The 27,991-nt window shown below is 37.7% G+C and overlaps 3 protein-coding genes and 1 long non-coding RNA gene across 8 annotated transcripts; all 4 read left to right on the forward strand.

Annotated features, from left to right (window-relative positions):
* Window positions 1-402: 402 nt before the first annotated feature.
* npl (N-acetylneuraminate pyruvate lyase) lies at window positions 403-6,417 on the forward strand. 4 transcript variants are annotated; one of them, XM_023339147.1, is made up of 13 exons: window positions 440-488; window positions 629-742; window positions 2,078-2,168; window positions 2,553-2,626; window positions 3,620-3,707; window positions 3,802-3,859; window positions 4,194-4,269; window positions 4,395-4,487; window positions 4,614-4,759; window positions 5,214-5,260; window positions 5,349-5,433; window positions 5,526-5,565; window positions 5,666-6,417. In XM_023339147.1, the coding sequence occupies exons 3-13, from the start codon at window positions 2,098-2,100 to the stop codon at window positions 5,803-5,805; spliced, it is 918 nt and encodes a 305-aa protein (XP_023194915.1). In that variant the 5' UTR covers window positions 440-488; window positions 629-742; window positions 2,078-2,097; the 3' UTR covers window positions 5,806-6,417. The 4 variants fall into 4 exon arrangements, with proteins under 4 accessions (XP_023194916.1, XP_023194915.1, XP_023194918.1 ...); XM_023339148.1 differs by lacking the exon at window positions 629-742 and having other exon boundaries at window positions 403-488; XM_023339150.1 differs by lacking the exons at window positions 440-488; window positions 629-742; window positions 2,553-2,626 and having other exon boundaries at window positions 2,081-2,168.
* Window positions 6,418-6,988: 571 nt separating this feature from the next.
* Window positions 6,989-12,826, forward strand: LOC102229565 (vesicle-trafficking protein SEC22b-B). Of its 2 annotated transcripts, XM_023340244.1 has the most exons (6): window positions 6,989-7,208; window positions 9,170-9,181; window positions 9,539-9,648; window positions 10,310-10,470; window positions 10,911-11,057; window positions 11,152-12,826. In XM_023340244.1, the coding sequence occupies exons 1-6, from the start codon at window positions 7,134-7,136 to the stop codon at window positions 11,304-11,306; spliced, it is 660 nt and encodes a 219-aa protein (XP_023196012.1). In that variant the 5' UTR covers window positions 6,989-7,133; the 3' UTR covers window positions 11,307-12,826. The 2 variants fall into 2 exon arrangements, with proteins under 2 accessions (XP_023196012.1, XP_023196013.1); XM_023340245.1 differs by lacking the exon at window positions 9,170-9,181.
* Window positions 12,827-16,502: 3,676 nt separating this feature from the next.
* Window positions 16,503-24,939, forward strand: LOC106699775 (neurogenic locus notch homolog protein 1-like). Its single transcript, XM_023339193.1, has 6 exons — window positions 16,503-16,840; window positions 18,684-18,765; window positions 21,586-21,860; window positions 23,257-23,490; window positions 24,190-24,345; window positions 24,437-24,939. The coding sequence occupies exons 1-6, from the start codon at window positions 16,768-16,770 to the stop codon at window positions 24,565-24,567; spliced, it is 951 nt and encodes a 316-aa protein (XP_023194961.1). The 5' UTR covers window positions 16,503-16,767; the 3' UTR covers window positions 24,568-24,939.
* A 466-nt stretch (window positions 24,940-25,405) lies between these two features.
* On the forward strand, window positions 25,406-26,496 carry LOC111609757. The gene is made up of 2 exons (XR_002753306.1): window positions 25,406-25,578; window positions 25,677-26,496. It is a non-coding gene; the product is annotated as an uncharacterized LOC111609757 (long non-coding RNA).
* Window positions 26,497-27,991: the final 1,495 nt, after the last annotated feature.

A 27,991-nucleotide genomic window follows, 5' to 3' on the forward strand; every position in this document is an offset into this window, starting at 1 on the left:
AAAGTCTGTGCTCAGGGTTTACATTTTAGATTTTTCGTCACCTTCCGTCGTGTTCCCTTTCAGATCGGCTCGGAAACAAATGTTTCCCACCATACCAGCTCCTTCCAGTCCCTTAAGCCTCCACCAGTATACAATTTTATATTTCTCTCTCACACACACACATAGTATAAATCTTATACTTTATTATAAAGCTAGAGAAATATACTATTCTTTAACACAAATGTAAAATGAGTTATGGAGGCATATCTGAGCTATTGCTGGCATTTTTGCTCACAATGTTGGAGTGCCAATTTTTACTCTTGGGCTCAGTACGTAAAAATTTAAATAGCTCTGAGCAATACTTTGATTTGTAAAACAATTGTGTTGTTTACATAAGTATAACCATTAATGGTGAAATATTCCGACAACAGTTTAAGGCATCATGTGTGTTTCATGAATGGGAAACGTCGCCACATATATTTGGAGATTGTAGTGCACGTATCGAAAAGGTAAGATATGTATAATCTGATTTATATTTGGATAAATTTCGTGTGTATTCTGTGTTTTTTCTTGGGTGTTACTTTTGAACTACATATCCCATGATCCATTGAGATGTCAGTTGACACTTCCGATATTTTCACATGATTAGCAAACCAACAAATCCCTGGCGAATGAAAAATCTGGCTGAACAAATTATAAGCAGTAACTTCCACTCCAGAAAATAATATTTATCCAGAGGACTAATCGAGGAACACAAGCAAAGGTATGATGAGAGTTAAATATGTCAAATGTTTCAACAAACTGCAGAAACTGCATTGAACATTTAATGTGTTTTTTGTTTGTTCGTGTTTTATCTATATATTCTATGTAGAATAAATAGAATGTTGGTTATATAATTTATAACAAACATGCTTGTGCTTAAGTTGTCCGTTCTTGTTATTCTGTAATGCACTAAGATTAAACTAATTATATATAATCACTAAAATACTCAAAACCACTAACACATTTGTGTTTTTATTTATTTTGTTTTATTAGTTGATGTCAGTATTCTCTTCTGACATCATGATTGATAGATTAGACGTTTTTCACTATCTTGTGCATGTTAAATTTCACTTACTTAGATAGATATGTCGTATTCTAGTAAAACCGAAATATCTTCAGAAATGCTTAGTTAACGTTTTTGGTGAGCGGAGGCATACTTTATTGTCTGGTGTTTTTGCAGCAAAGCCCAGAGTCAGGACATTTTGAAAGGATATGACTCAGGAAGTATGTAGGCAAGGAAAATGGTGTGGAAATTTAACATTTATTACAGAGTAGAGAGGATAGCGAAAAAAAATTAGGAAAGCTTAGTGACTTCTTGTAGACGACTAAAGGAATATATATGTATATATATATGTTGAAGATTAAATTGGAAAAATGCATGAATAAATGTGCACATGATTAAAATTACATTGTAAATCAAGAGAAGTGGAGAAATGACAAAAGAACATTCAAAAAGTGTAAAAGAGCATTAGTGAAACACTGAATGTGCTGATGGTGGAGAAAGTGGAGTAATATAGTTCAGTAGTTTAAGGTCTCCATAAACACTACTGAAAAAAAACCCACAATAACTGATTGTGTTAATGTAATGTTATAGAGTCCACTAATGAGAAGCATTACTTCCTAAGTACTTGAATACTTGGGGCCTACTGTTGTATAACAAATATATTAAACATCTATAAAGATAACTCATAATAGTTCTACATTTAACTTGAGCTGCTGCTCAATGCTTTGCAGCGATCCCACTATATTATAGATATTGAAGGTATTAGTGTAAGGAGAACACAAAAGCATGGTTTGGCATGCCATTGCAGTTTTTTCACAGTAGATGACAGTATATACTCTCAAGTTGTTTTGGAAGCTACCAGAAGTAAACAGGACGAAGAAAAAATGAGTGGAAAAACGTTGGGATTTTCTTGTATTTGAACTGAGTAAATGCCTTATTGTTCTTCTTAGTACTAGCAGTACTAAAAATAAACAGAAAGCTCAGACCTATGGCTTTCTTTTTAAATTAACAGTTATTTGTACTTCCTTTTACTTTTATGTTTATGTTTGTTAGGTTAGCTTGTTATCTTAACCATGGCTCCTGCAAATGACAGAAAGGTGACAGGTCTGCTTGCTGCCACATTCACTCCTTTGACCGCTCAAGGGTAAGGACCTTTCAGAAGCTCTTCTATCATTGCAGACCATAGCAGCTCTGACTGATATTTGTGTGTGTGTGTGTGTGTGTGTGTGTGTGTGTGTGTGTGTGTGTGTGTGTGTGTGTGTGTGTGTGTGTGTGTGTGCGTGCGTGTGCGTGTGTGTGTGTGTGTGTGTGTGAGAGAGAGAGCGAGCACGCAAACACACACCAGTATGTGTGTGTGTGTCTCCCACTTCCTTGTGAGGAGGAAATAGAAATAGCGTGTATGTGTGTGTGGAAAGATCTATCTGATATGATGTGTGACCACCGTCATGATGTGGAGTTTGGTGTTTCTGTTTGATTATGTATTGCACCATATATGTAGGACTGTATTTCTCCTATTTTCTCGAAACAGTGAGGTCAACTTATCAGTGATTGGACCTTATGTTGACTACTTGACAGAAAAGCAAGGTATAAAGGGCATATTTGGTAAGTTTAAAAGTGGGATTCCTTCTGGTGACGTTTGTCCTGTTTTATGTTCCCACTTGAGTCAATTTTAACGATACATAGCTACTTGATTTATCTGATTGATATGTTGACACTGTCATTCCTTTGCCAAAAGAGTTCAGTTTCCAGATGCACATCTAGCGTTAAGAGTGAAGTAACCCTCCTGCCCTTTCCTCCAAAGGTTATGATGGTAAATAAAGCAAAGCGTTTGAATTTTAGTTTGCAACATGCATTTGCTGTTGCTATTGGAGCAATGGCTTTTTTATTTGTCTGTCGGTACTGGAATCGCTTCATTGTGGAGAAAGGCAATCTCTCACCAGCTTCAGCCAGCATTGAGGTCTTTTGATTTTATCCTGGGGTTGTCACAAAACATGTTGGGTTCCTGAGCTGTTGACCGGACATTTCTGAGGTGTTGCACATAATTGTTTAAACGGATGAACTTAGAACCTTTAGACATCTGGAAATTGTTAGGATGAACCAGATTTGTGGAGGTAAACAGTTGTATTCCAGACATCTGGGGTGATTTATGTTTTATTTTCCCATGATATCACACAAGGAAGCAGTGTATTTGAGGCTTTACAACCAGCGATTTGTAATATACATATTAATTTCCAAAGCCGAATTAAATGTTGCAACTCAGATTAGAAAGATAATCCAGGCTTCCTTGATATCACTGGATTCATTGATGGTTAATTAACCTATCAGAAGATTACAAAGCCATAACATCATCCTTGTTTTGACAAGCAATTTAAAAGTGCAGTTATCTTAGTCTGCGGAAATCGCTGGTAAAAGTTCTTAAAAGAAACTTCCCTCTTTTTTTTTTTTTTGGAGATTAGCAAAAATAAATAAGTTAGCAATCCTCACTGACCAAAAACACATTTAAATTAAAGTTTAGATTAATGTACCACAGTGAGAAAGAAATATGTTGACATGAACCATTTTGTGTGAATAAGACATGCCTCATGTTTCTTCCAGTCAATGGCACGACCGGAGAGAGCATGTCCCTCTCTGTTGCAGAGAGGAAGGACCTGGCAGAGGAGTGGTGTCTGAGAGCAAAGGGAAGGTGAGTGATCTTACACTTTGGTTGGCTATTTTTTTCCTCATTAATTTACATTTAGCAGGTGCAAATATTAAAATCTGAAATGTCCTCTTAACAGAATGGATAACGTGATTATACATGTCGGATGCATGAGCCTCAAAGACTCCCAGGATCTGGTGAGTCGTTGACTGATTTACTGACTAATGCGAGATGAAATCAAATGACCACATACCAAATAACCAAGTGTTGAGCTAAGCTTACATCAGTAGCTCCACAACCTGCTGCACAGTTGTGTTGATATTTATACACACCAGTCTTACGCTAATGAGAGTGACGGTTTTATTTCCGACTTTCTAATGGCTGAATATGTTTTTGTTGTAATTGCGTGTGTGTTAAGCCTTCTTTATGCTGGTTGATCAACAGTGTGCAGCAACAAGGTGTTAGAATCCCAGTTTAACTTCGCTCTAGTTACCAGCCTGTTACTAAACTTAACTCCGTTTTCCACTGAAGGCTCGTCATGCAGCAGAGATTGGAGCTGATGGGATAGCAGTCATTTCTCCCTCCTTCTTTAAGCCCAGAACTGCAGGTGTGACATACATCATTCTTTAGGACTTTAGCATCTGCCTCCTGATTTAATTTATGTATCAATGCTGTTTGACTCATAATATGATCCAACAATTTCTGTGTTGTTTCTTGCTCATCCTGTTTCAGATGCTTTGAGGAGATTTCTGCAGGAAGTTGCTTCAGCTGCTCCAACTCTGCCCTTTTACTATTACCAAATCCCATCATTTACGGGGGTGAATGGTCAGTGGTTTGATTTATGCTTTGCAGTAAAGTTATATAGAGCTGAATTGGTCTTTAAGCACATGTAAAGACCTAAAAGGTGTCTACTGCTGTAAATCTGACATCCCCCCCCCCCGTTTTCTTCAGTTCCAGTGAGAGATGTGATAGAAGACATCGAGAAGCTCATTCCCTCCTTCAGAGGAGTAAAGTTCAGTGGGAGCGACCTGTTGGACTTTGGCCAGTGTGTCAGTTACAGCCAGCCGCACTGGTCAGTCCTGTACGGTGTGGACGAGGTCAGCCTTCCCCACATACTCATCTGGTCTTGTGTTGCTGTTGCTTTTAGTGCCAGTATGAATTAATATTAAGGTGTTTAAATCGTTTGATCACATTGACTAGAATGATACGTCTCTCTCTGCGCTTTTGCAGCTGTTTCAAACATCTGGACGCTGGAAGTGTTTAACAAATTTTTCTGCTGATTTACCTCAAATTTTCAGTGTGATGTTATGACACTGCAATAAAATATTAATTGATTTAAAGGATTTAAAATCAATTAAGGAACCCCTTTACTGGGGTTAACAAATGACATATCTCTCTTTCAATTAATGATTTTGTTCAATAAAATATAAAAATGTAGCATGGATGGATCATGTTTTGAAGGCACTGCGCAATGCTTTATTGTACAATTCAACATAAACCTCACAGATCATCACTCTAAAACTAAATATCTTTTATATTATTTTACTGCAGCAATTGCTAGCTGGTCTGGCAATGGGAGCTAATGGAGCTGTTGGCAGGTTAGTAAACTTTCACTTTCATAATTCTTTGCTTTAGTTCAATTATTTTATTGTTTTGATGTGAGGTTGTACATTTATCTTCCGGCAGCACATATAACTACATGGGATGCTACGTCAACCAGATGATTTCAGCCTTTGAGACTAAAGATCTAGTCAAAGCCCGAACCATTCAGGTAGCACTGTCCCTCTTCACTTTGTCATAATAAACTCTTCTGTCATGTTTCTGACATATTTGTTTAAATTGTGGTCTGATTTTCACATCCAGTTCAAAATCCAAGAACTCGTGCGTTACGCCATAAAACTTGGTAAGTGATAACCTCAATATTCACCTTTAAAATGAAGTCAGACTGAGGAATTCGCCAGCAAACTGCATGAAAAACCGTTTTGGTGTGTGTGTGTCAACAGGTTTTGATATTGGAGTAAACAAGCAACTGATGACCGAGGTGTCGGGCTTGCATCTTGGACCGCCTCGACTCCCTGTGATGCCATGCTCTCCTGATCTCGCTCAGCTGATCATACAGAAATACCAGAGCATTTTTGTCTAATGGCTGGCGTGTCTCAGCTGGTTCAGTTTAAACGAACAACACACCTGTTGATTATGCTCACAGTACTGCAACATTGAGGCCAGTTACCATTTTTCACACATATCAACTAACCAGCTATTTGGTATCAGATGTGCACATTTATTTTTGGAAAAATGTAAAATGTAACAAATTTTGCAGGTAAATTAGTTTCTATTCTATACTGTAATATTGGACCATTTCTAGAAAGTAGTGACTCTTTTAGCTACTTAAATGAGTGATCAAACTGACTTTCTGGGAAGTTTGTCTTTTCTTTTTATTAAAACAGGTTTAATTTCAGCCTTATTTTGATCCATTAGAAACAAGTCAACATTTTTATTTTTCTGTTTTAATGTAATATCTTTACATTAAAAGAGTCGACTGACTTGAACCGTGATAGTGAGGACAATGTGTGAAACTGAATCATACAGTTATGTAAAATAACATTCTTACCAAACATCAAGGAGATCATAACATGTTGGTTTTTATTGTTGATTAATGAGTTTGTGTTTATTGATAAATAAAAGGGAAATGACCTGAGTGATCTGTGTTTTAAAGCTTTTGAAAAATTACCAATAAATATTTTTTGTGATTCTTGCTCTTGCCTTTTTCTTTGTTGCTTTGAATTCAAAAGCTCAGATTGTTGTTTTAAATCCTTGATGCAGTCTATAGGAGGTTGTGTCTTCCTTTTTTAATCTTATTTCTTTTAATGATATGAACTAATTCTGTCTGAGACAAATTAATCAATAAAGTAGCATACCCTGAATCTCATTGATGAAACAGACTTTTCTTTGTAAAAGCTACAAGGGTGATGAGCATATTTTTTGGTTATTTCTAGGACGATATTTCATTTTTTTGTAGTTGGTTGTTGACTGGAATCCGGTAACTTTTTACTATTATTTTTTATTTTTCTTGTGTTTTACATCCAGATATTGAGTATGTCTTGCTGCTTTCACTCATTGGTCTGATCAGTATCATTAAAGACATTCCAAGTATTGTTTTTTTATTTCATTCGTTATTTTGTCTGGCGTCTTATTTTATTTTGTACTAGTACAGCAGCACTGTCCCAACGTTTTAGATTCACAACCTCAGAATGGAATTAACGTGATGCGGAACTTTATCTGTGTGCGCATTCATTTCCGCGTCGGCGGTATTTGACTGTGACGCTAAACGCTGCAGTATTTCCGGCCAGCTCAGCGCGTCTCCCCTGTGGTGTTGTCACTTTTACAGCCCGCCCGTCAGTGCTAACGCCGCTGCCAACCAGCTGGGACTTTTCTCCGGGCCGTGGACACACAGCGGGACACTTCGCAGAGATGTTGCTGCTGACGATGATCGCTCGGCTGGCTGACGGTCTGCCGCTGGCCGCTTCAATGCAGGAGGACGAGCAGGTTCATTTCTCAACATTTCTACCCCTGTAGCTGGTTTCTCTGGGGATGTAATTCAGTGACACGTTAGCTGACAAAGATCAGGTGTGACCGTCTTAGTAGTAGGGAGCAGGTTTACTCAAGATGTGAGGATCCCGGGGCATTCAGGTCTCATTATAAGTAGCTAATGGGCTAAACTTTGTTTTATCAGCTGAGTGACTATTTGAAGTAGGCCTGCATATTACCCACAACAGTAATCAGTCTCTCTTAGTGTGGAATCTTCTGTGCTTCTGAGCAGAGGTTTTAGTTTTTGTTGACTTTTTCACCGAAAGAGGATAAATGAAATGAAAGTGCTTCCATTAATAGATCTTAGTTCTGATGAATAAGCTGACTAGGAATGGCAGCACAGCACTGTAGATAAATATTTAATGTAACTAAAAAACAGAAATCTACCTTCGCATAATTTGCAAAAACTGGGCACTTTATATTTATATAGTAAATTATGGCACATACTTTTAAATCACATTGCAAGAAATGTTCAAGAAATATGAATTCTATTGTAGACAGTCGTAGTACAAATGTTGTGTTTTGCAAGTTTTTAAGTTTAGATTTTTGTGGTAACAATTAAGATTATTTTAGATTATTGCATGGAATGATCAGACATGGGTATGTGGCCTGTGTCTGATCATTTATTATTAAAACCAATTTTCTGTGTTTCATTTCCAACTCTGACATAAAATGATTAACTTAATTTCAGCAGAGTCACTGAAATCAATACATAAATCTGTCGGTGTGATAAATCCAGTGCCTTGCAAAATCATTCATTTTGCCGCATCCTTCAATGGATTTTTCTGGGATGTTATGAAATAATAGACCAAGTCAAAGTGGAAGGAAAACAGATTGCTTTTAATAGTAATCTGAAAAGAGTGGCATGCACTGAAATTGTAACTTTTGTTACTGTCAGATGGCTAAAGCTAAATTCAGGACTGAGGGGCCTTCAGTCCCAGTCCAGCTTGAATAAATTTGAGCTATTTTACAATGAAAAGACAAACATTTTGGCCTCTAAATGTACCATGCAAGTAGAAATCTCAGCGACATAGAAGCAGATTCTGTCAACAAACTTTAAATCAAGGACAGACTGAAACTTTTATCGGGAATTTTAGAAAAGGTATCATGGGTCCTGTGCTGCTTACTCACACTGCCTGACAGAACTACCATGAATAAAATATCAAAACATCCTCCAAGTACAACTTCCTTTTAGAAGTAGGTGCATTCTCCCATTAGTAGAAATAATGTTACAGGTAAAACCAACTGACTAATTGTTAACCTCAATGACATTGTAGACTTGTTGCCAAGGAAGGAACCCCTGCAATCTTAACTCCGCTGAGAAGCTGTGCTCATTTCTCAGAAAACAAGTTGAGAAGAAGAAGAAAAAAAACAAACACTGAGCTGATCAACTTGAAGCACTGACAAGACCAAGTGTGGTTTCTCACCATTAGATGTAATTTGCTCCAGAACGTTATACGCAACAACCCAGGTTGCAGAAGTTATAAAGAATAGTTATCTTTCTAAATTTCTACCCTTCACTTAAATTTAATGCAATTGTTAATAAATGTAAAACGTTTCTCCACACCATACAAACGTTTAAAAGCTAAAGTTGTTAAAACTACAGACACAAGATGGCTACATTTGTGTTCCTGGCAAAAGTATCAACCATGACTGTGCATACTTCATTGCCACAGCTTTACCTATATGAGCCTCCAGAGGTCAGTATTGGTATGTTGACATTATCTTGCTTCTCTTGTGAAAAGTTGCGCTGTCATTTTAGACTAAAGGATCAGATGACAATTAAGAACTTTAAAAATATGCTTCCAATCTGAGAACTGGCTAAGAGCCTCTGTAACACAATGAGCTGTTTAATTTTGTGCATAGCTTCATAGGATTCTAACATGTTTTTCTTCACTTTCTTGTGTGCTTTCAAAAAGGGAAGCGAGAAGGTTTGTTGTGTCTCTGCTTTGTGCTTCATCATCTGTCTTTCTGTGATGCTGCAGTGGTAATGCTGTCATTTATTGTGATCCAACCCAGCCCAAAAGGCACTGCACTAACTGTTAGAAATGGCATCGTCTTTCATTTAAATCCATTATCAAGGCAAGAAATGAGCAAATGTAGTAAAAAAAATGTTTTGGTTTTTCTTCCAAGTAGTTAAGCTGCCATTATCCCCTCATAGATACATTTGCTTGTGCAGTCACTCTGTGAAGGTGCTCATAAAACCAGCATCCAGGTGTTTTATGGTTAACATAATCGGCAAGTTATTTGATAAGAGCTTCTTTTTTTTTTTTTCTATTTTTCTTCAGGTGGGTCGAGACCTTCAGCAGTACCAGACTCAGGCCAAGCAGCTTTTCAGGAAACTCAACGAACAGAGTCCCACACGCTGCACCTTAGAGGCTGGATCGATGGCGTTTCAGTGAGTGTGAAGATGTTTAGCAAACCATGTTGACTGCCAAAAAAATGTTTTTTTTATTAATTGAGTTTAAAAAAAAAAAAAAAAACCCAGAAAACTATAGTTTGCTCCCATTAGTTTTCTCTCTTTCAAAAATGCCAAATGAAGCAAAACCCAATCATTGTTTCCAGAACTCTATCTGGACAGTGAAGCTAAATCTGTACAGAGACCAAACTAATTTCTAGCAGTTCAAAATATTGTATCATTAAAATAAGTGAGTCTATTTTAAATCCATTTTTTTAAAGAGGAAACCAAATTAAATGTTTATTTTAACTTCCCTTTAGATTCAAATCTCTTGAGGAATCCAAACCACTTTTTTTTGTTTAACTTCTTTTATTTATTTTCTAAAAAGGAAAAAAAAACAAACAATAAAAATAAACAGAATCAACACATCAAGCCTTAATAAAAGCTGAAAATCTTTTTTGCAACTTTTTTTCACTGTTTATTTTTGGCTGCCTCCCTCACTCCTACTTGGATTGGTAGCTCAGTAAGGAGTAGCCCCATCCTCATCCTCAACATTTACACAAAGAACAAGCTTTACTTACTCCACACTCGATAATTCTTTCTCCGTCTCCTTTGCCGCTTTGAGTTTTTAACATGATCCACGTCTTGGTTTTCCCTGCAGCTATTTCATAGAACAAGGAGTTTGCTACCTTGTGCTGTCGGAAGCCAGCTTTTCCAAGAAGCTAGCCTTTGCGTACCTTGAAGACCTGCAGGCAGAGTTTCATGAGCAGCACGGAAAGAAGGTCCCCACAGTGTCCCGTCCTTATTCCTTCATTGAGTTTGGTAAGAAACAAAAGACTCTGACAGTATGACTGACAGCATGTAAGAACCTGCTTTGGAATATTTAAACATACTGATCATTTTTTTAATATTAATATATTTGTTCAGATACTGACTCATGCTCATGAATGTCATTACAATTTTGAGCTGTAATTGATGAATTGACAATATTTTTTTCCCCATTCTTGAAAATTTGAGTTTCTTGTGATTTTTCGCAAATTCACAAAAGATTGAAATTAAATATGAAAGACTTAAAATTGACATAATAAAATTTTTTTGAAATATATTTAAAAAAACATTTTCAAATATTTTTATAATTACTAGTTGCAGCCCTAACTCTGAGGATCAAATGAGGACAAAAAATGATCAGTTATGAGTCTGAGCATCATGATTAACCACAAGGTAGGACTGCAGGAATCTGCTCATTAATGCCGCTTCCTCAGACACCTACATTCAAAAAACCAAGAAGTTGTACATCGACAGCCGAGCCAGAAGGAACCTGGGCAGCATCAACACTGAGCTGCAGGACGTGCAGAGGATCATGGTGGCGAACATCGAGGAGGTCCTGCAGAGAGGGGAGGCGCTCTCTGGTGAGTTGAGCATTTGCTCTCGTGTCATAAAAAAAAAGAAAAAGTCTGCTTTTGCTTTGCACTCATCGTCTTCTCCCTCATCTTCCTCGCACAGCACTAGACTCCAAGGCCAGCAACTTGTCCAGCCTGTCGAAGAAATACAGGAGCGACGCCAAATACCTGAACACCCGCTCCACTTACGCCAAGCTGGCAGCAGGGGGCGTCTTTTTCATCATGCTCATCGTTTACATTCGCTTCTGGTGGCTCTGAGTGATGAAGGAGGAGGAGATGAGGAAGGAGGTAGAAAAGTGGAAAATGAGCCGTGCGCAGCCTGCGGACGTGAAAAAGAAGCTTTCGCTTTTGATGAACAACAAGATCCCTGCTTCTTAAGGAGACTTTACAAACATACTGTCCCACTGCTCTGTCCTCACCTTGTCCACGAGTGGGTGTCTGATCTGAAGCTAAATGATGTCCGAATGCTTTGTTTTATTATTATCATACCGTATAATACCCTTGAAGTTGCCCCGCATTTCAGAGTTAACGAGTTAACGTGCAAGTCTCTGTGTGTATGTGGGTTGGCTGTTTTTGAAGGTGATTTGTGGGTAAGTGACGAGAAAAAAAAAGAAAATTTCCTATGTTATAAGTTTCTAAAGCTATTCTGTACTATAAATGAGTGTGTGGCTGAAGCTTCTGTATGTCTAATTATACAGATGAAAGAAACTAATCACCTTCTTTTTCTTAGAAGCCTGATCACATCACTTTGGCAGTTCTGTTCATTTACTATATGATTATAGTAGGGATAGCTTTACGGATTATACTCCGAATTCATAAATAATTAGGAAAATGTAAATAGAGATACATATTAGACACAACAAAGGAAAATGCAGAACTTCCTATTGTTAAGGCAAGTAAATAAACCATTCTGATTTTTGTGTTTTTTCACTTTTTTAGGGGATGCTAATGACAATAACAGTAATTAAGATAATCTGCAGCTACAGCTTAATTTGGCTCAAATTCCAACCTTAATTTCAGCATTTTATTACAAAGTAAGAACACCTGCATGTGGATATTCGCTCATGAAGTTGCTTCTTATTGTGCGCAGAAGACAACATCACTAGAGATGCACCGATCCATCCACCACAGAAAGGAATCGGACCGGTTTTCCACGATGTGCAAACAGCAGATCAGGGCTTTTAAAAGATCTGTTTCCCGAAGTGCATCAAAACTAAGAGTTCATGCTTTTCTTGGCTTGTGAACTCTCACAGGATGTACTTATTTACACCTCATAAATCAAGCATACATGACTGTTTGACATTTATATTATTTGGAGAAAGAAAAAGCCAATATTGGTAGGTTTGACCCTGAGAAAACTGCAAAAGCCTGATGGGTGCATCTCTAACACGACAACCTTTTTTTTTGTTTTTTCTTTAATATGTCAAATTAGTCAATATATTCACTGGACTCATATTATTTTACATCAGTTCTGTCTCAAGTTTTCATTCTGTCATCTCTTATCACATTACATTTTTATAGTCACCTTTTGAGAAGACTGCAGCGGGAGTATTCAAAATTTTAGGTTTACCGTAAGTGAAATCACTTCCACCAGCCTCTGTGTTGTAAGTTAATAAATTACTTAAAGCTGCAATCTATGTAATCCATTTCTTAACGTTTATGCATTTCCTTTTTATAGCTGAGATTAATAAGTTGGAACTAAGAAGAAATGGAAAGTGCTGTTTGATGTAATGGCACCCCTGAACTGTAAGCAGAATAAATGCCAAAATAATAAATTACCTACCTTTGTAGCAACTGAGGAGTTAATTAAATGTCTGAAGTTATCATATTTGATCAATTGACATTGGGAGTCAGTTTGCAAGTACGACTGGTGGTACTTACATGACCTGTATTGAACTCTTGGAAGTTTTTTATAAATATGAAACAAACTGTCTGCCAAGGTAATGAGCCCAGCCAATCAAAATGTTAAGTTGGTCAACCACATTAATCCGTGACTCGGACAGTAATGACTCTTGTAGAACTGAGTTTCACTTTAATTACAGATACAAGTCTGTTGGGGTGTTTCTCCACTAAACTCGTCTGAACGATCTGAGATCAGGTGGAAAACATCACTATACGCTACATGCTACACTCTACACTCTACACGCTTTAATCTGAAGGAAGGCATTGAAACTCTGCATTTAGTCTCATCTTTAATTATAACACTGGCCAGTTTCTCTGTCAGTGCAACGACGGATTTTACATCAAATCGAGAAAATTATGAATAATCCTCGGCATCCTCTTCATGAGACTGCCAGAAAAACAGAATGTCTTCAGTCAGAGGCTTCTTCAGATTAGTTGTGATGCAGACTGCTACAATAACTCTTTAATTAAATGAGTTACAATAACTCATTGTATCTCAACTCACAGCAGGAAGGGACATCTTCTCTTTTCCTGTTCTATGAATAAAATTATTTGCATATCTGCTGTATTTGTAGTGCAAATACAACATATTTGCAAGTAATCCAAATATGATAAATATTTGTTGTAGCAAATAAATATTTGTTGGAGCAAATTTTTTGAATATTTCTTACAGTAAATGTGCTAAATATTTTTATTATCAGTTATTTTAATTATTGATTTTAAGAGTTTATCATTAATTCCAGTTTTTCAATGAGGCATCAAGAGTGAGGGCCTCTAATAACCTTTGGGTGGCGCTAAGTCTCAGTTCTACATCAAATTTACCAGTGGCCAGCAATCTGTCATGGGGACAAACAATAACAGATTAATATATTGTCTTTTATTATATTATCACACCAAAGTTAAATGAGCCAAACAGCCACTTACAGCTTCCGAGCTGCAGGCTGCAGATCCCTGATCTAACAAATGAAAACTGTAATCCTAACGACTGAAGCTAACAGTGCAGAACCTTAATTTTTAATTCACTGGTAAAGTAAAGCTGTGAAAAAAAAAAATGAAATTAGTCCATGGAACCAATTACTTACTGTTGACGCTGCCATCTTTAAAGGGCTGGAAATGCCGGACCGTGACGAAGGAAAAACAACATAGCCTTCAGCTTCGTTTGGCCTGAGTGCAGTGCTCACCAGAGCAACCTGTGGCCTTTATTAGCAGATTGCGCCCACCTGTGTAAATCTCCGCCCACAACAGGAAGTCAACAAGAACATCAACAATAAGATTCAACACTTACGGTTTATGTGCCAAAGCATTTGAATGTTTTAGATTATCCAACTCATGTTACAAGACAAATCAACCTGAGTAAACTCAAACTGCAGTTTAGATTTCAAATGATGATTTCATTCATGGGCTGCATGGTGGTGCAGTTGGTAGCACTGTTGCCCTGCAGCAAGAAGGTCCTGGGTTTGATTCCCAGCCTGGAGTCTTTCTGCATGATGGATTTTGTTCTTTAAGGGAAAAAGTGTTTAAAACTCTTCTGGCTCTTTGAAAGAAAGTCATCACCTCCTTGGTTTAACCTCCTTGTTAAATCTTTGGTTAACTGTAATTATCTCCATTATTTTAGTTCAATGTCTGTGGAATTAACCAGGTTTGATTATTGTCAGATATCCAGAACAAAAGAAATTTACTTAAATATTGTTCCCACTGTCACTGTTTATGAACCATTGTTCTAAAAATATGCAGAATACTTCCAGGAAAAAAACCTTTAATATGAAACTGGGGAAATATAAGTAAAACAATAGAGTCAAGACTGGATCATGAGAATGAAACTTTGTGAGTCAGAGTATCCTCCCAGGTGCAGCATCTTAACGTTCAGTGTGCGTTATATTTTCCAATACCAGGTTTTGTTGGGCAAAAGGACACACGCTGTCTCTCAATTGTTTCACAGAGCAACTTCTCCTTACTATCTTGTCCTACAGCAAACTAATGGTGTCAAGGCGCTCTGTTTTAAACAGCCTGCTCATGCTACTTTTGCCCAGCAGGTAGAGTGCTTTGCTCACTGTTGCACAGAGGGAGCTGCAACACAGGGCTCAAAATCGCCCTCCCTCCGCAGCTGATGCCTTTAGCTTTACTTTAAATCGTATGTGAAACACGATTTAATTATAATAATTTTTAAAAAGTATTATACTGTTTACTCCAGTTTTCTCTCATAGTCCAAACAGCGTTCACGCTGTGAGCTGTGGTTCCATTTGTTCTCACTTCTGACATGACCATGGGTGCACAACCTGTGACTGCTGGAGATATAGGCACCGGCCTATCTCTGTGACCCTGCACATGATCGAGTGGATAATCATTACATTAATCATTCAAGAGTTTGTGTTTGTATTCAAACACGTTGAACTTTTTCAAATTTCATCACATTGCGACCACAGATTTTGATGTTTTCTGTTGGGGTTTGATGTGATAAACCAGCACAAAGCAGAACATAGCAAACTGAATGAAAAATCTACTTTCAATTTTTTTTACAAATAAAAATCTGAAAATGGTGTGGCATTAATTCAGGCTTTTTTTATTTATTTTACTACCCCAAAATAAAACCCACTACAATTAATTGCCTTCAAAAGTCAACTAAGAAGTAAACAGGGTTCCTTGGCGTTGTTAAATAATCTCAGTATAGATGCAGCCTCAGAGGTTTGCTACAGACAATTAGTGGGAAAACACAGCAGACAGGTCAGGATGACCGTATTGGATTAGTTTAAGATGAGGTTGCTTATACTGGGGAGAAAAAACTGGCGAGGTCTGCACATAACCTGACCAAAGAAGGTGGCGGCTGCATCTTGCTGTAACAATCATTTTATTCCCCGGGAACACTGGCTAAATACGGGACGGTCCAGAAATAAATCTTATTAGTGGTTTGTAGACGACTTGAAACTGGAGAAAAGGCTCACAATCCAGCGGGACAACAGCACTAAACACACAGCCGCAGCTACAACGAGATGTCAGAATGTCCTCATAAAAGTCTAGGCCTAAATCCAATCGAGATTTGTTGGAAAGTACTGACGCTTATAGGCGTTTACTATCCAGTCTAACTGAACTGGAGTTATTTTTGCAAATAAAAGTAGGTTAAATTTAATGCAATAATTTCTCTCTGTAATAATTTCCCACTTTACAACTGCACACTACTTTCTGTTGGCCTACATAAAATCCAATTAACGTGTTCTGATGTTTTCTGATGTTTGTGGTTGTAACATGAGCAAATATGAAAAAAGAGTTTAAGAGTTTGGAATAGTTTCACGTGGTCATGTGCTAAATCCCTACCAGGAAAAAAAGATGTGCTGAATCATCATTATAATTTATATTTGTGCTGCAGGTTAATCTTTGCTTTTTATAATCTGCTCAGGATATTCTAATCTGAGGTGCCTCAGATTATAATACCCATCCTCTGAGAAGTGACCATGGCTGAGCAGAGTGTTTGAGCGACGTTTTAAAGACTAGCCATATTTTTTAACCTAACGAATAGATCCCCTGGGTTTCAGCGGAAGGATATGATTTTTTCAGTGGTAGTGACTTCAGCGCTCTGGCAGCATAGAGAGGTGCGAGACTTTTTCAGCGCCGTGGCTACGCAGATGAAGTTTATTTTTTTGACGGGGTTTTTTTTCTTTCAGTTTTAGAGTAACTCGTAAGTAGCCGCTGAAGCTGATTTTGAACCATTTAAATTTCGCGTTAATCCTCCACTGAGACTTTTTTTTTTTTTTTGAGAAGTAATCGTTGAAGGGAGACAGCTCAACTTTTTGGCTGGCTGCCCTATGTGGATTTTACATAAAATATGGAACACATACCCGGTTTCTGCCTTGGCAAGGCCCTAGTCTTGGTCTTCTACTTCACTCGGCTAACTCTTGGTAAGTTTTCTACTTGTTGAATTGTAAAATGGTTTTGATTAGATACTGTTTGAGTTTTATGTTTCATATGCTGCAACATCCCTGCCTTTTCTCTCTTATGAAAGACAGTGAGCTGCCATTGTAAGGTTTTCAACTTGCTGGGTTAAATGTCAAGTGCACATCTTCACAGTGTGTGGGATAAAAGGGCAATAAGGGTGAAACATAGAGATGCACTCCTGTCCTGGTCAGATCTGACCGTCTGACTTCAGATTTGGACTGATTCAGATTGCTTTATTTTAAAAATATTTATGCAAACAATCAATTATACGCAGCTTTATAGAGAATAGGTAGTTTGTGAATGTAATGATCTCTTCACATAGTTGGAAGTGGGGATCAGATTTTTACTTTTGAATACTTTTGTCTGGTTTTCTATGAGGTCTGAGTTGTCGATTTCTGATTTTTACCAATTCGGGTTCCTTTTATTTGAAATATTTTAACACATATATTGCAATAAAAAGTCCTGCAGGCCCTTTTATACAAGTAGCCATTTGAAGTTTAGGAATTACAAGATTATCCACATTCACCCATCAAAGCATAAATTAGTATCCATGGCCCTGACCATTTATCAGATTTTCAGAAGTTAAAAAAAATGCTGTTTGTTTATGAGTTATTGACCGTAAACAGGGAATGCATAACTTTGATGTATTTAATGAATAATTAAATAAATATTCCTAAAATGGCCTCCAAAGGAGGGGCTGTACACTATTTTGTTTTTGACACAAATCAAAACAAAGTGCCTGTACATTATTACTTATTGACTATTACTAGATTTTATAAACAGAGCAGCCATATTGGATTCTGATATCGGGTTAGGTTAGAAACCTTTCACTCCCCAACTTCAAATTGTGACTTGCATGTAATATGTATTCTCATATCAAGCAAGCAGTAAGTAGAGGAAAAGTCTTTTCCCTTCTTTAAAAAGAAAACAACAAAAAAAACAACCTTTTATGATATTAATGCAATTACAGCAAATCTGCAGCAAGGAGAAACACTGGAATGCTGTTGGTGTTTGACATTCCTCCCTTCTCTGTTGTTTCCCTCCCCTTCTTTCTCTTAAGCACACACACACACTTACACTCATTGCACTGGGATTTTCTCTTCTTTCTATTTTCTGTGTTTTTACCTGCTAATGATTGTTTGAGGCTCTGCGCTGTTCCGTCCCATTTAAAACTATTGCAGCCTTTAGATTTTAACCCCTAATGGAACAGTGTTTTATTTTTGTGTGGAAACAGCAAAAAACATGTGAAGTGGCTCCTTAATTGTGATTAAAACACTCTCGTCAGCTACTTTTTAGCAAACAACGGATGAATTCATCCAGTGTAAAAGTTGTTCTATAAGCGTAAATCAGCATTCAACTTTTGCTGATACTGTAAAATTGGTGATTTTTCAGCTTTGTTTATTCATTCAGCCACTGTGCTTTGCTATGTTGTCGAGTTAGAAATGTCTTGCATATCTGTGCAAGACATGGGCCCGTATGAGATTCTCAGTGTCTTAAGTTAATACACCATGGTGTCACCACAAAACCTTAAAACTAAAATCTCAACCTTGGTTTAAATGCCTTTATTTGAAACAAAAAAACCCTGCAAGGTATTCAAACTGGGTCACATATACAGTATGACAGTTGGGTACAACTGTCATATCACAAAAAAAAGATTTTTTTTTTTAGAAAAAAATATCTAAAAAAAGTAGATATTTTTTTCACCAAAATATCTAATTTTGGTGAATTAGATATTTAGACCAAAACTTTAGCATCAAAGTAATGACTGTTACTCTAATCGTCTAACATGACTCACATCTCTTGCAGGTCTGCAGTGTGTGGATGAAAAGGCGCCTTGTATTAACAACGCAACATGCCTGACCTTTAACAATGGCACAGAATACTGCAGGTAAGATCCACTGGCGAGATTTACAACCAGTCAAAAGCTTTGCAGTTTCATTTCACCAGGTCACACTGTGATCTGAGATGTATAAAAATATGAGCACAGAGGTAGACATGCGTTTATGTAATAGTTGGATATGAAAGGCCAAGCCAAAAATATGGCTTCTAGGTCAACCACAGTCTCTTCAGGGGATCAAGAGGTTTTGTTTGATTGACAGACTGCTTTGTTTGATTAACTACTTTTCCATTAGTAAATAAAAAAACAACATTTTTTATTTCATGCCTTTATATCAGCATCATGTTTCAGGTATGTTGGCCTTGTATTGCTAATAGAAGATGGTAAACCCAGATTAAAATGTTGGCTTGGTAAACATCTTTTTTTTACAACAAAGTGGTAAGTGGCGACATCATATTGTGTGTGTGGGAAAGTATTTGGTGCAAATGGGGATTTCTTTAAAATATAGGGATTATAACAGAAAGCACAGAGAAAGGAACACCGAGCTGCGGTATTTTTCTCTGGTTAATTTCAAGATTAGCTTTGAATGGTTTCCCATTTTGATCTATTCCCTCCATGGTTTTTATGTCACCAACCCTTTAGAAACGTCTGCTGTTAAAGCTGCACTGTTGAATCACATGTTTCATATGTGCTCGGTGTTGGTGTTATGATCAGACATGTTCACCTGTTGTGGCATATTAAGCCATTTGGGTTGCTGATTTCTGTTGGTTGCACGTGTGGCTTTGTTGATCTTATTTTATTATCATAATCTCTACCACTGAGAGGTTATATTGGACAGAAAGTAACAGAACAATAGAGGGAAACTGTTGTCCAGTTTACTTATTCACACTCTATTCAAATATAATCGTACACCTTCGACTTCCCACATTTTATAGGAATTTTACAAAGAGGGGCAAAACATATGAAGTGGATAGAAAATGAATCTCCTTTGTTTTGTTCGCCATAATTAAAATCCAGTTTAACTAAATGTCTTCAGATGTCATTTAGTTAAGAAATAAACTCCCTATTTGTGTTTGATGGGCGTTGGATTTGTTTGGGAACATTACTACACAAACAGTATAATAAGTACTAATGAAGACATTAGACAAGTTCAGAGCAAGTTTTTAAGCAGAGTTAGGTTTTACTATTTCTGAAGCTTTGAAAATCACACAAAGTGCTGTTCAGTTCATCCTCTTATAATGGGAAAACCTCAAACTTGCCAAGAAGAGTTGTCTGACAGGCTAGGTAAGGAGTGGTTTATTCAGTGAACCAGCTGAATCATCCATTACTAACTGTGCATGAGCTGCATAGATCCACTGCTTAGTTGAGAGAATCTGTTGATAGGAGAAAATCTTAGTTGTGCAATCCCCAAATATGGCCTCTATGAAAGAAAACCATTCTTGAAATGGAAAGCCAAAAGAAAGTCATTTAAAATTTGCCTCAAACCTTGTATGGAAAACAGAAAATGTGTGTAAAAAAGTGCAAATTGACATCAAGCTTGTTAAAAAAATAGCTTGAAAACCAGATATTTTCTTCTATTTCACAATTATGTACCAATTTGTGTTGCTGAGTCTGTGTTGCTCTTTCACATAAAAAATAGCTATGAATATACCTGATTGTTGTGTGGAGTATGATTCTCTCATATGCCTGTCATATCTATGCCTAAAGTGGAGGCAGAAGAAGCTGCTGCTCACAGTTCATGACTTCACTGACCTGCAGAAATCCAGTACATTCTCTAAATTCTGCAAATCTCATTTTAGTCATGAGAATTTAGAATCACAGAAAACCTTTTCGATTTAAAAAGGCTCTCACACACACGCACACCCACTGACAAGCCCGCACACACAAGTTTTATACATCCACTCTCAAGTTTTGGGAATGGTTTCAGAACAAGATTCAAGCAAAGTTCTCCATACCCGATGTGGGGAACTATAAGCCAAAGCAGTGATTTCCCAATCTTACACTCCAAATATTTATCTTCTTCCCACAGCTCAGCAAACAGCAGTGTAGTTGTGGTTCAGACTTTAACCACAGTGATAAGAGTTTTATTGTGAATGTGTGTTTGAACTCTTCTTTGCTGTTTTATCTGGAAGTCTAGGGCAACCAGAGCTGAGTGCAGTCTCATTATTTATTTATTTATTTTTTACATTTTATAAACCTGTTTATTTGTAAAATGATTTAAAATTACGTGTTAATGTGTCCTTGTGTACGTGTGTGTTAGTTCCTGCGATGTGTATGCCTGCACTCTATTTCATTACCTCAGCTCCTCAAGGGAGGAAAGTTTAGAGGCCTCAAAGAGAGGCAGCAGGTCGCGCTGTCGCCCACGGTCTCCAGACAGCATGTCTGCCATGTGCCACTGCCGACACAAAGATGACGAATCTATGCAGCACACGAAGGAAACTACCTGACTGCAGATATTTTTTGTTACTTACAGTGTATTATCTATGACCAAAACCAGCCTTGCATAGAGAAGTGATGAGTGAGAGTGGGGAGTGGGAGTAGCTGTGAAAAAACAGAGGAATAGAAAGTCACAAAGGGAACATTGTCTCAGATAAGATCCCTGGTGGACACATTGTGCAATATTATAAATGTCTCCACGCTGCCCTACATGTGGATGAATCACTTTACTGAAAAAGAGCAAAATCGACCTCACTGAAACTCACTCTTGTTTTGTCTGTTTGCGTCTCTTTAAAGCACACACACGATTGTCTGCTACTTCAATTCATGCTTTCTTGTTGCATTGTCTGCACCGAGTGCTGGTTAGCTTTAATTCCTTTGTGATTTTGTCCGTTTGATTGATAATTTCTATGTTTTTTATCTCTGTGTATACAGGTGTGCTCCAGGTTATTTGGGAGAGTACTGTCAGCACAAGGACCCTTGTCAACCAGGATACTGCCTGAATGGGGGGAACTGTTCTGTGTCCATGTCAGCTGGGGTTCCTGTTCCTGGTAGCACCTCCTGCACCTGCCCTCTTGGCTACACCGGACAGCGCTGCCAAACTCCCCAAAACTCCACGTGTTATCCAAACAACCCATGCGCCAACAAGGGGGTCTGTACCCTGCTGTCCCTTGTCAAGTACAAGTGTGAGTGCACCAGAGGATGGACAGGTGAGATGATGCTCTGATTGCCTAATCCATTGCCTTTATTCCCTTTAATGTCACACTGTTGAGTCATCACTACGCTTAATATCTGACTGAAAAAATCTGACTTTCTTTTGCGTTAGGCCCCATCAAAGCACACACTCTCATAATTTGCCCATCTTCACCACTTTCACCAACCTATTACCTCAATACAAAGTTACTGAGAAATCTAGAACATACTAATGGGTACAAATTAGTCAGGGGCCACAGATGACTCTATGACAGCCTTTCGTACCACAATACATGTAAACTTTCACATCAAATAAAAAAATAATTACTCCCACTACTGCTGTAACAATATGACATATATTTACAGCTGTAATAATTAACTTAACAATAATATAGTAAATAAACATTTATTGATTGCTTAGAGTTCTCCAGCAGAATTGGAGAACTTAATATGGCAATATGGAATAAATTTGAGCCAAATTTGAGCCAATTTGAGCCAATAAATTTGAATCTTATGTTTATAATTTTCAAATAAACATGTTTGTTGTACAGAAAATTGTATTTTTTTTTGTTGTTCTGCTTATTATAGAGCAGCACAAGTCTAACAATGTGACATTGCCTCTTAATTAATGGACTATTTACTCAGGTAGTCAGCGCTTTCCCATCTATCTCTTTGAAAATGAGTTTAATGGCAGGAGGGGTGATATGCAAAATCGACTTTTTGAGCTTTACATAATCTTATAATTTTATCCCCTGATGAAGGACATAACTAAAGTGTTGCTTTGACACATTTTAAAACAACTGAAGGTAACATAATTATGTGATTGTGCCGTAAAATGGCACTATGTGCCTGGAAAATCCATAATACAGCCCCTTTAAACCTGAGGAACTGTATGCAGATTTGATGTCTAATCCCTCAACATCTGTAGAGTGTCACTTTTTCTAACGAGACCAATGACAGCTAAAGCACCAACGTTTAGCGCTTTTTTCCCCCTCAATCTCCAGGTCCACACTGTGAGCATGAGGACAGCTGTCTCTATCACATCTATTTATTTAAAAGGATACATTTGTAGTAATTTTAAATATCTGTACAAAGATTTTTCTGAATAAAACGTGTCCTCTGGTGGTGGGGAAAAAAAAAAAAAAATTATATCTGAATCTGTTTTCAAGTGCCTGTCATGAGTTTAAAACCAGCCTGCAGAAACACAATCAAAGGAATAAATATCTAATAGAAAGTTGGACACTGTGGGAAAGTTCAATTATTATATATTTTCAATCTCTGTCCAAAGTGACTTCCTTCTGGAAGTGGGTTATGCTGTTTCACCAGAAATCGACTTACCTCAGTTATGATGAAAGCTGGTACCCAGAGTGTTATTTTAACACGTCTTCTTCTGTGTTCATTTCCCATCCACAGGTCAGCATTGCACAGAGGATGTGGACGAGTGTCGGCTGCAGCCAAATACTTGCCAAAATGGCGGTACATGTAGCAACTTGATCGGTGGCTACGTCTGCGTGTGCGTCAACGGCTGGAGCGGCCCCGACTGCTCTGAGAACATCGATGACTGCTCGACAGCCGCATGCAGCCAGGGCTCCACTTGTATCGACCGTGTTGCGTCTTTTATCTGTGTCTGTCCCCCAGGAAAGACAGGTGTGTTATATTAAGAAGACAGTGAAAGAAATACTTTGATATGGATTTTAACTCTTCCTTTGAAAAGAGTATTCTGTCACTTCAACTTGATACTGATTTTATTTTTCCTTTTTTTCTTGGAGATATTGTTGAAATAGTATTCCTGTCTATTTAGTGGAACCAATAAACACAGTTATAGTTATTAATTTAGAAAACTGATGACACTGCTTTGAAATTAGGCATGGACCTATAAAAAACATCAAAAGTATCTCTATATAATGTATAACATGAGCTACATTCATACATTTCAAACAGAAAATAATTTCTCCTCTTGCATCTAAAATAGTGTGAATGTGCACCATGACAGCCCCTGTCTTTCTTTCCAAATTTGTCCTTCTGTAATCAAGTCATAAGCCTTGTTTCATTCAGAGGAGATGCAGATGCATCACTACAAAACCTTGTGTGATAACTTTGATACTGGCGACCAGCCCATGCCAAATAGAGAAATTACATAACGCAGTGTATACTTACATCTTTGTGATCTTAACTGATGGCTCATTTTTTTTGGAGTTTAACCTTAAAAACAATGCAGGATGTTTCTGTGCAAAAGCCCCATTAAATCACAGGCAGTTATTTCAACAGTCGTTTCAAAAGTTTTGTTGTTTTCTTCTTCACATAGACAATTTGCACTAAATGTTTCTAACATGTTGTTTTTGTCAGGTTTGCTCTGCCATAGAGACGATGCCTGCATCAGTAACCCCTGCAGAGAGGGCTCACATTGCGACACCAACCCCATCACTGGGATGTTTAACTGTAACTGTCCACCGGGATATATAGGCAATACCTGCAACAGAGACAGAGATGAATGCAGCATTGGTGAGACAGCGTCTGGAAATATTTTCCTGTTTAGCTTTCTGCTCTTTGTTTTTCTGTGTGGTTTTAATTGTTTTTTTTCTTTCATTAACAGGTCCTAACCCATGTGAGCATGGCGGTCAGTGTGTGAACACTGATGGCTCCTTCACTTGTAACTGTGTCAAAGGTTACTCAGGGCCTCGGTGTGAACAAGATGTCAATGAAGGTGCTCCAACCCCTGCCTGAATGATGGCAACCTATAAAAATACTAATCAGTATGTTTCTGAGTATGTTGAAGGAGGCCCTGCTGAAGGATGCAGAGACAGCCGGCACCAGTTCTAATCAGACGGCTGCTCAGCAGAACATCCTATTCTTCATGTTTGTAATAAGATAGTGTATAGATAAATGGTGCTGATACAGTCATACCGTTTGTAGTAAATCTTATGAAACTGTGCATCACGTTGCAGCTGCATATGTTTTGATAAGAGCTGAAACGTGCATTGTAACTAGGGATGATTTTCAATAAAAAGAGAGGTGCGGCGGAATGTGTTTTCAGAGCGGTAGGAGATTGTAACTGGAAGCACATCTCTGTCCGTTTCTCCTCGCGAGTGAAAAGAATCTAACTCTCTCTTGTCTTTTCCTGTGTCTTGCATTTTGATGATTTGGTTTGTAAACCTGACAATGGCTCATGTCTGGATCAAAAGACTCTGACAGTATGGCAGGTAAGAACCAAAGAACATAGTGATAATTTTTTTAATATTAATATATTTGTTCAGACATTGACTCATGTCCATGAATGCCATTACATTGTTGAGCTGTAATTGATGAATTGACAATATTTTGTTCCCCATCCTTGAAAATTTGAGTTTCTTGTGATTTTTCGCTAATTCACAAAAGGTTGAAATTAAATATGAAAGACTTAAAATTGACATAATAAAAATTTGAAATATATTTTACAAAAATATTTCAAATATTTTTATAATTACTAGTTGCAGCCCTAACTCTGAGGATCAAATGAGGACAAAAAATGATCAGAGTTATGAGTCTGAGCATCATGATTAACCACAAGGTAGGACTGCAGGAATCTGCTCATTAATGCCGCTTCCTCAGACACCTACATTCAAAAAACCAAGAAGTTGTACATCGACAGCCGAGCCAGAAGGAACCTGGGCAGCATCAACACTGAGCTGCAGGACGTGCAGAGGATCATGGTGGCGAACATCGAGGAGGTCCTGCAGAGAGGGGAGGCGCTCTCTGGTGAGTCAAGCATTTGCTCTCGTGTCATAAAAAAAAAAAAAGAAAAAGTCTGCTTTTGCTTTGCATTCATCGTCTTCTCCCTCATCTTCCTCACACAGCACTAGACTCCAAGGCCAGCAACTTGTCCAGCCTGTCGAAGAAATACAGGAGCGACGCCAAATACCTGAACACCCGCTCCACTTACGCCAAGCTGGCAGCAGGGGGCGTCTTTTTCATCATGCTCATCGTTTACATTCGCTTCTGGTGGCTCTGAGTGATGAAAGGGGAGGAGGAGATGAGGAAGGAGGTAGAAAAGTGGAAAATGAGCCGTGCGCAGCCTGCGGACGTGAAAAAGAAGCTTTCGCTTTTGATGAACAACAAGATCCCTGCTTCTTAAGGAGACTTTACAGACATACTGTCCCACTGCTCTGTCCTCACCTTGTCCACGAGTGGGTGTCTGATCTGAAGCTAAATGATGTCCGAATGCTTTGTTTTATTATTATCATACCGTATAATACCCTTGAAGTTGCCCCGCATTTCAGAGTTAACGAGTTAACGTGCGAGTCTCTGTGTGTATGTGGGTTGGCTGTTTTTGAAGGTGATTTGTGGGTAAGTGATGAGAAAAAAAAAGAAAATTTCCTGTGTTAATAGTTTCTAAAGCTATTCTGTACTATAAATGAGTGTGTGGCTGAAGCTTCTGTATGTCTAATTATACAGATGAAAGAAACTAATCACCTTCTTTTTCTTAGAAGCCTGATCACATCACTTTGGCAGTTCTGTTCATTTACTATACGATTATAGTAGGGATAGCTTTACGGATTATACTCCGAATTCATAAATAATTAGGAAAATGTAAATAGAGATACATATTAGACACAACAAAGGAAAATGCAGAACTTCCTATTGTTAAGGCAAGTAAATAAACCATTCTGATTTTTGTGTTTTTTCACTTTTTTAGGGGATGCTAATGACAATAAAAGTAATTAAGATAATCTGCAGCTACAGCTTAATTTGGCTCAAATTCCAACCTTAATTTCAGCATTTTATTACAAAGTAAGAACACCTGCATGTGGATATTCGCTCATGAAGTTGCTTCTTATTGTGCGCAGAAGACATCACTAGAGATGCACCGATCCATCCACCACAGAAAGGAATTGGGCCGGTTTTCCACGATGTGCAAACAGCAGATCAGGGCTTTTAAAAGATCTGTTTCCCGAAGTGCATCAAAACTAAGAGCTCATGCTATTCTTGGCTTGTGAACTCTGACAGGATGTACTTATTTACACCTCATAAATCAAGCATACATGACTGTTTGACATTTATATTATTTGGAGAAAGAAAAAGCCAAAATTGGTAGGTTTGACCCTGAGAAAACTGCAAAAGCCTGACGGGTGCATCTCTAACACGGCAACTTTTTTTTGTTTGTTTTTTCTTTAATATGTCAAATTAGTCAACATATTCACTGGACTAATATTCTTTTACATCAGTTCTGTCTCAAGTTTTCATTCTGTCATCTCTTATCACATTAAATTTTTATAGTCACCTTTTGAGAAGACTGCAGCGGGAGTATTCAACATTTTAGGTTTACCATAAGTGAAATCACTTCCACCAGCCTCTGTGTTGTAAGTTATTAAATTACTTAAAGCTGCAATCTATGTAACCCATTTCTTAACGTTTATGCATTTTCTTTTTATAGCTGAGATTAATAAGTTGGAACTAAGAAGAAATGGAAAGTGCTGTTTGATATAATGGCACCCCTGAACTGTAAGCAGAATAAATGCCAAAATAATAAATTACCTACCTTTGTAGCAACTGAGGAGTTAATTGTCTGAAGTTATATTTGATCAATTGACATTGGGAGTCAGTTTGCAAGTACGACTGGTGATACTTACATGACCTGTATTGAACTCTTGGAAGTTTTTTATAAATATGAAACAAACTGTCTGCCAAGGTAATGAGCCCAGCCAATCAAAATGTTAAGTTGTTCAACCACATTAATCCGTGACTCAGACAGTAATCACTCTTGTAGAACTGAGTTTCACTTTAATTACAGATACAAGTCTGTTGGGGTGTTTCTCCACTAAACTCATCTGAACGATCTGAGATCAGGTGGAAAACATCACTATACGCTACATGCTACACGCTACACGCTTTAATCTGAAGGAAGGCTTTGAAACTCTGCATTTAGTCTCAACTTTAATCATAACACTGACCAGTTTCTCTGTCAGTGCAAAGACGGATTTTACATCAAATCGATAAATTATGAATAATCCTCAGCATCCTCTTCATGAGACTGTCAGAAAAACAGAACGTCTTCAGTCAGAGGCTTCTTCAGATTAGTTGTGATGCAGACTGCTACAATAACTCTTTAATTAAATGAGTTACAATAACTCATTGTATCTCAACTCACAGCAGGAAGGGACATCTTCTCTTT

This window comes from Xiphophorus maculatus, chromosome 9 (assembly GCF_002775205.1).
Source record: "Xiphophorus maculatus strain JP 163 A chromosome 9, X_maculatus-5.0-male, whole genome shotgun sequence".
NCBI lineage: Eukaryota > Metazoa > Chordata > Actinopteri > Cyprinodontiformes > Poeciliidae > Xiphophorus > Xiphophorus maculatus.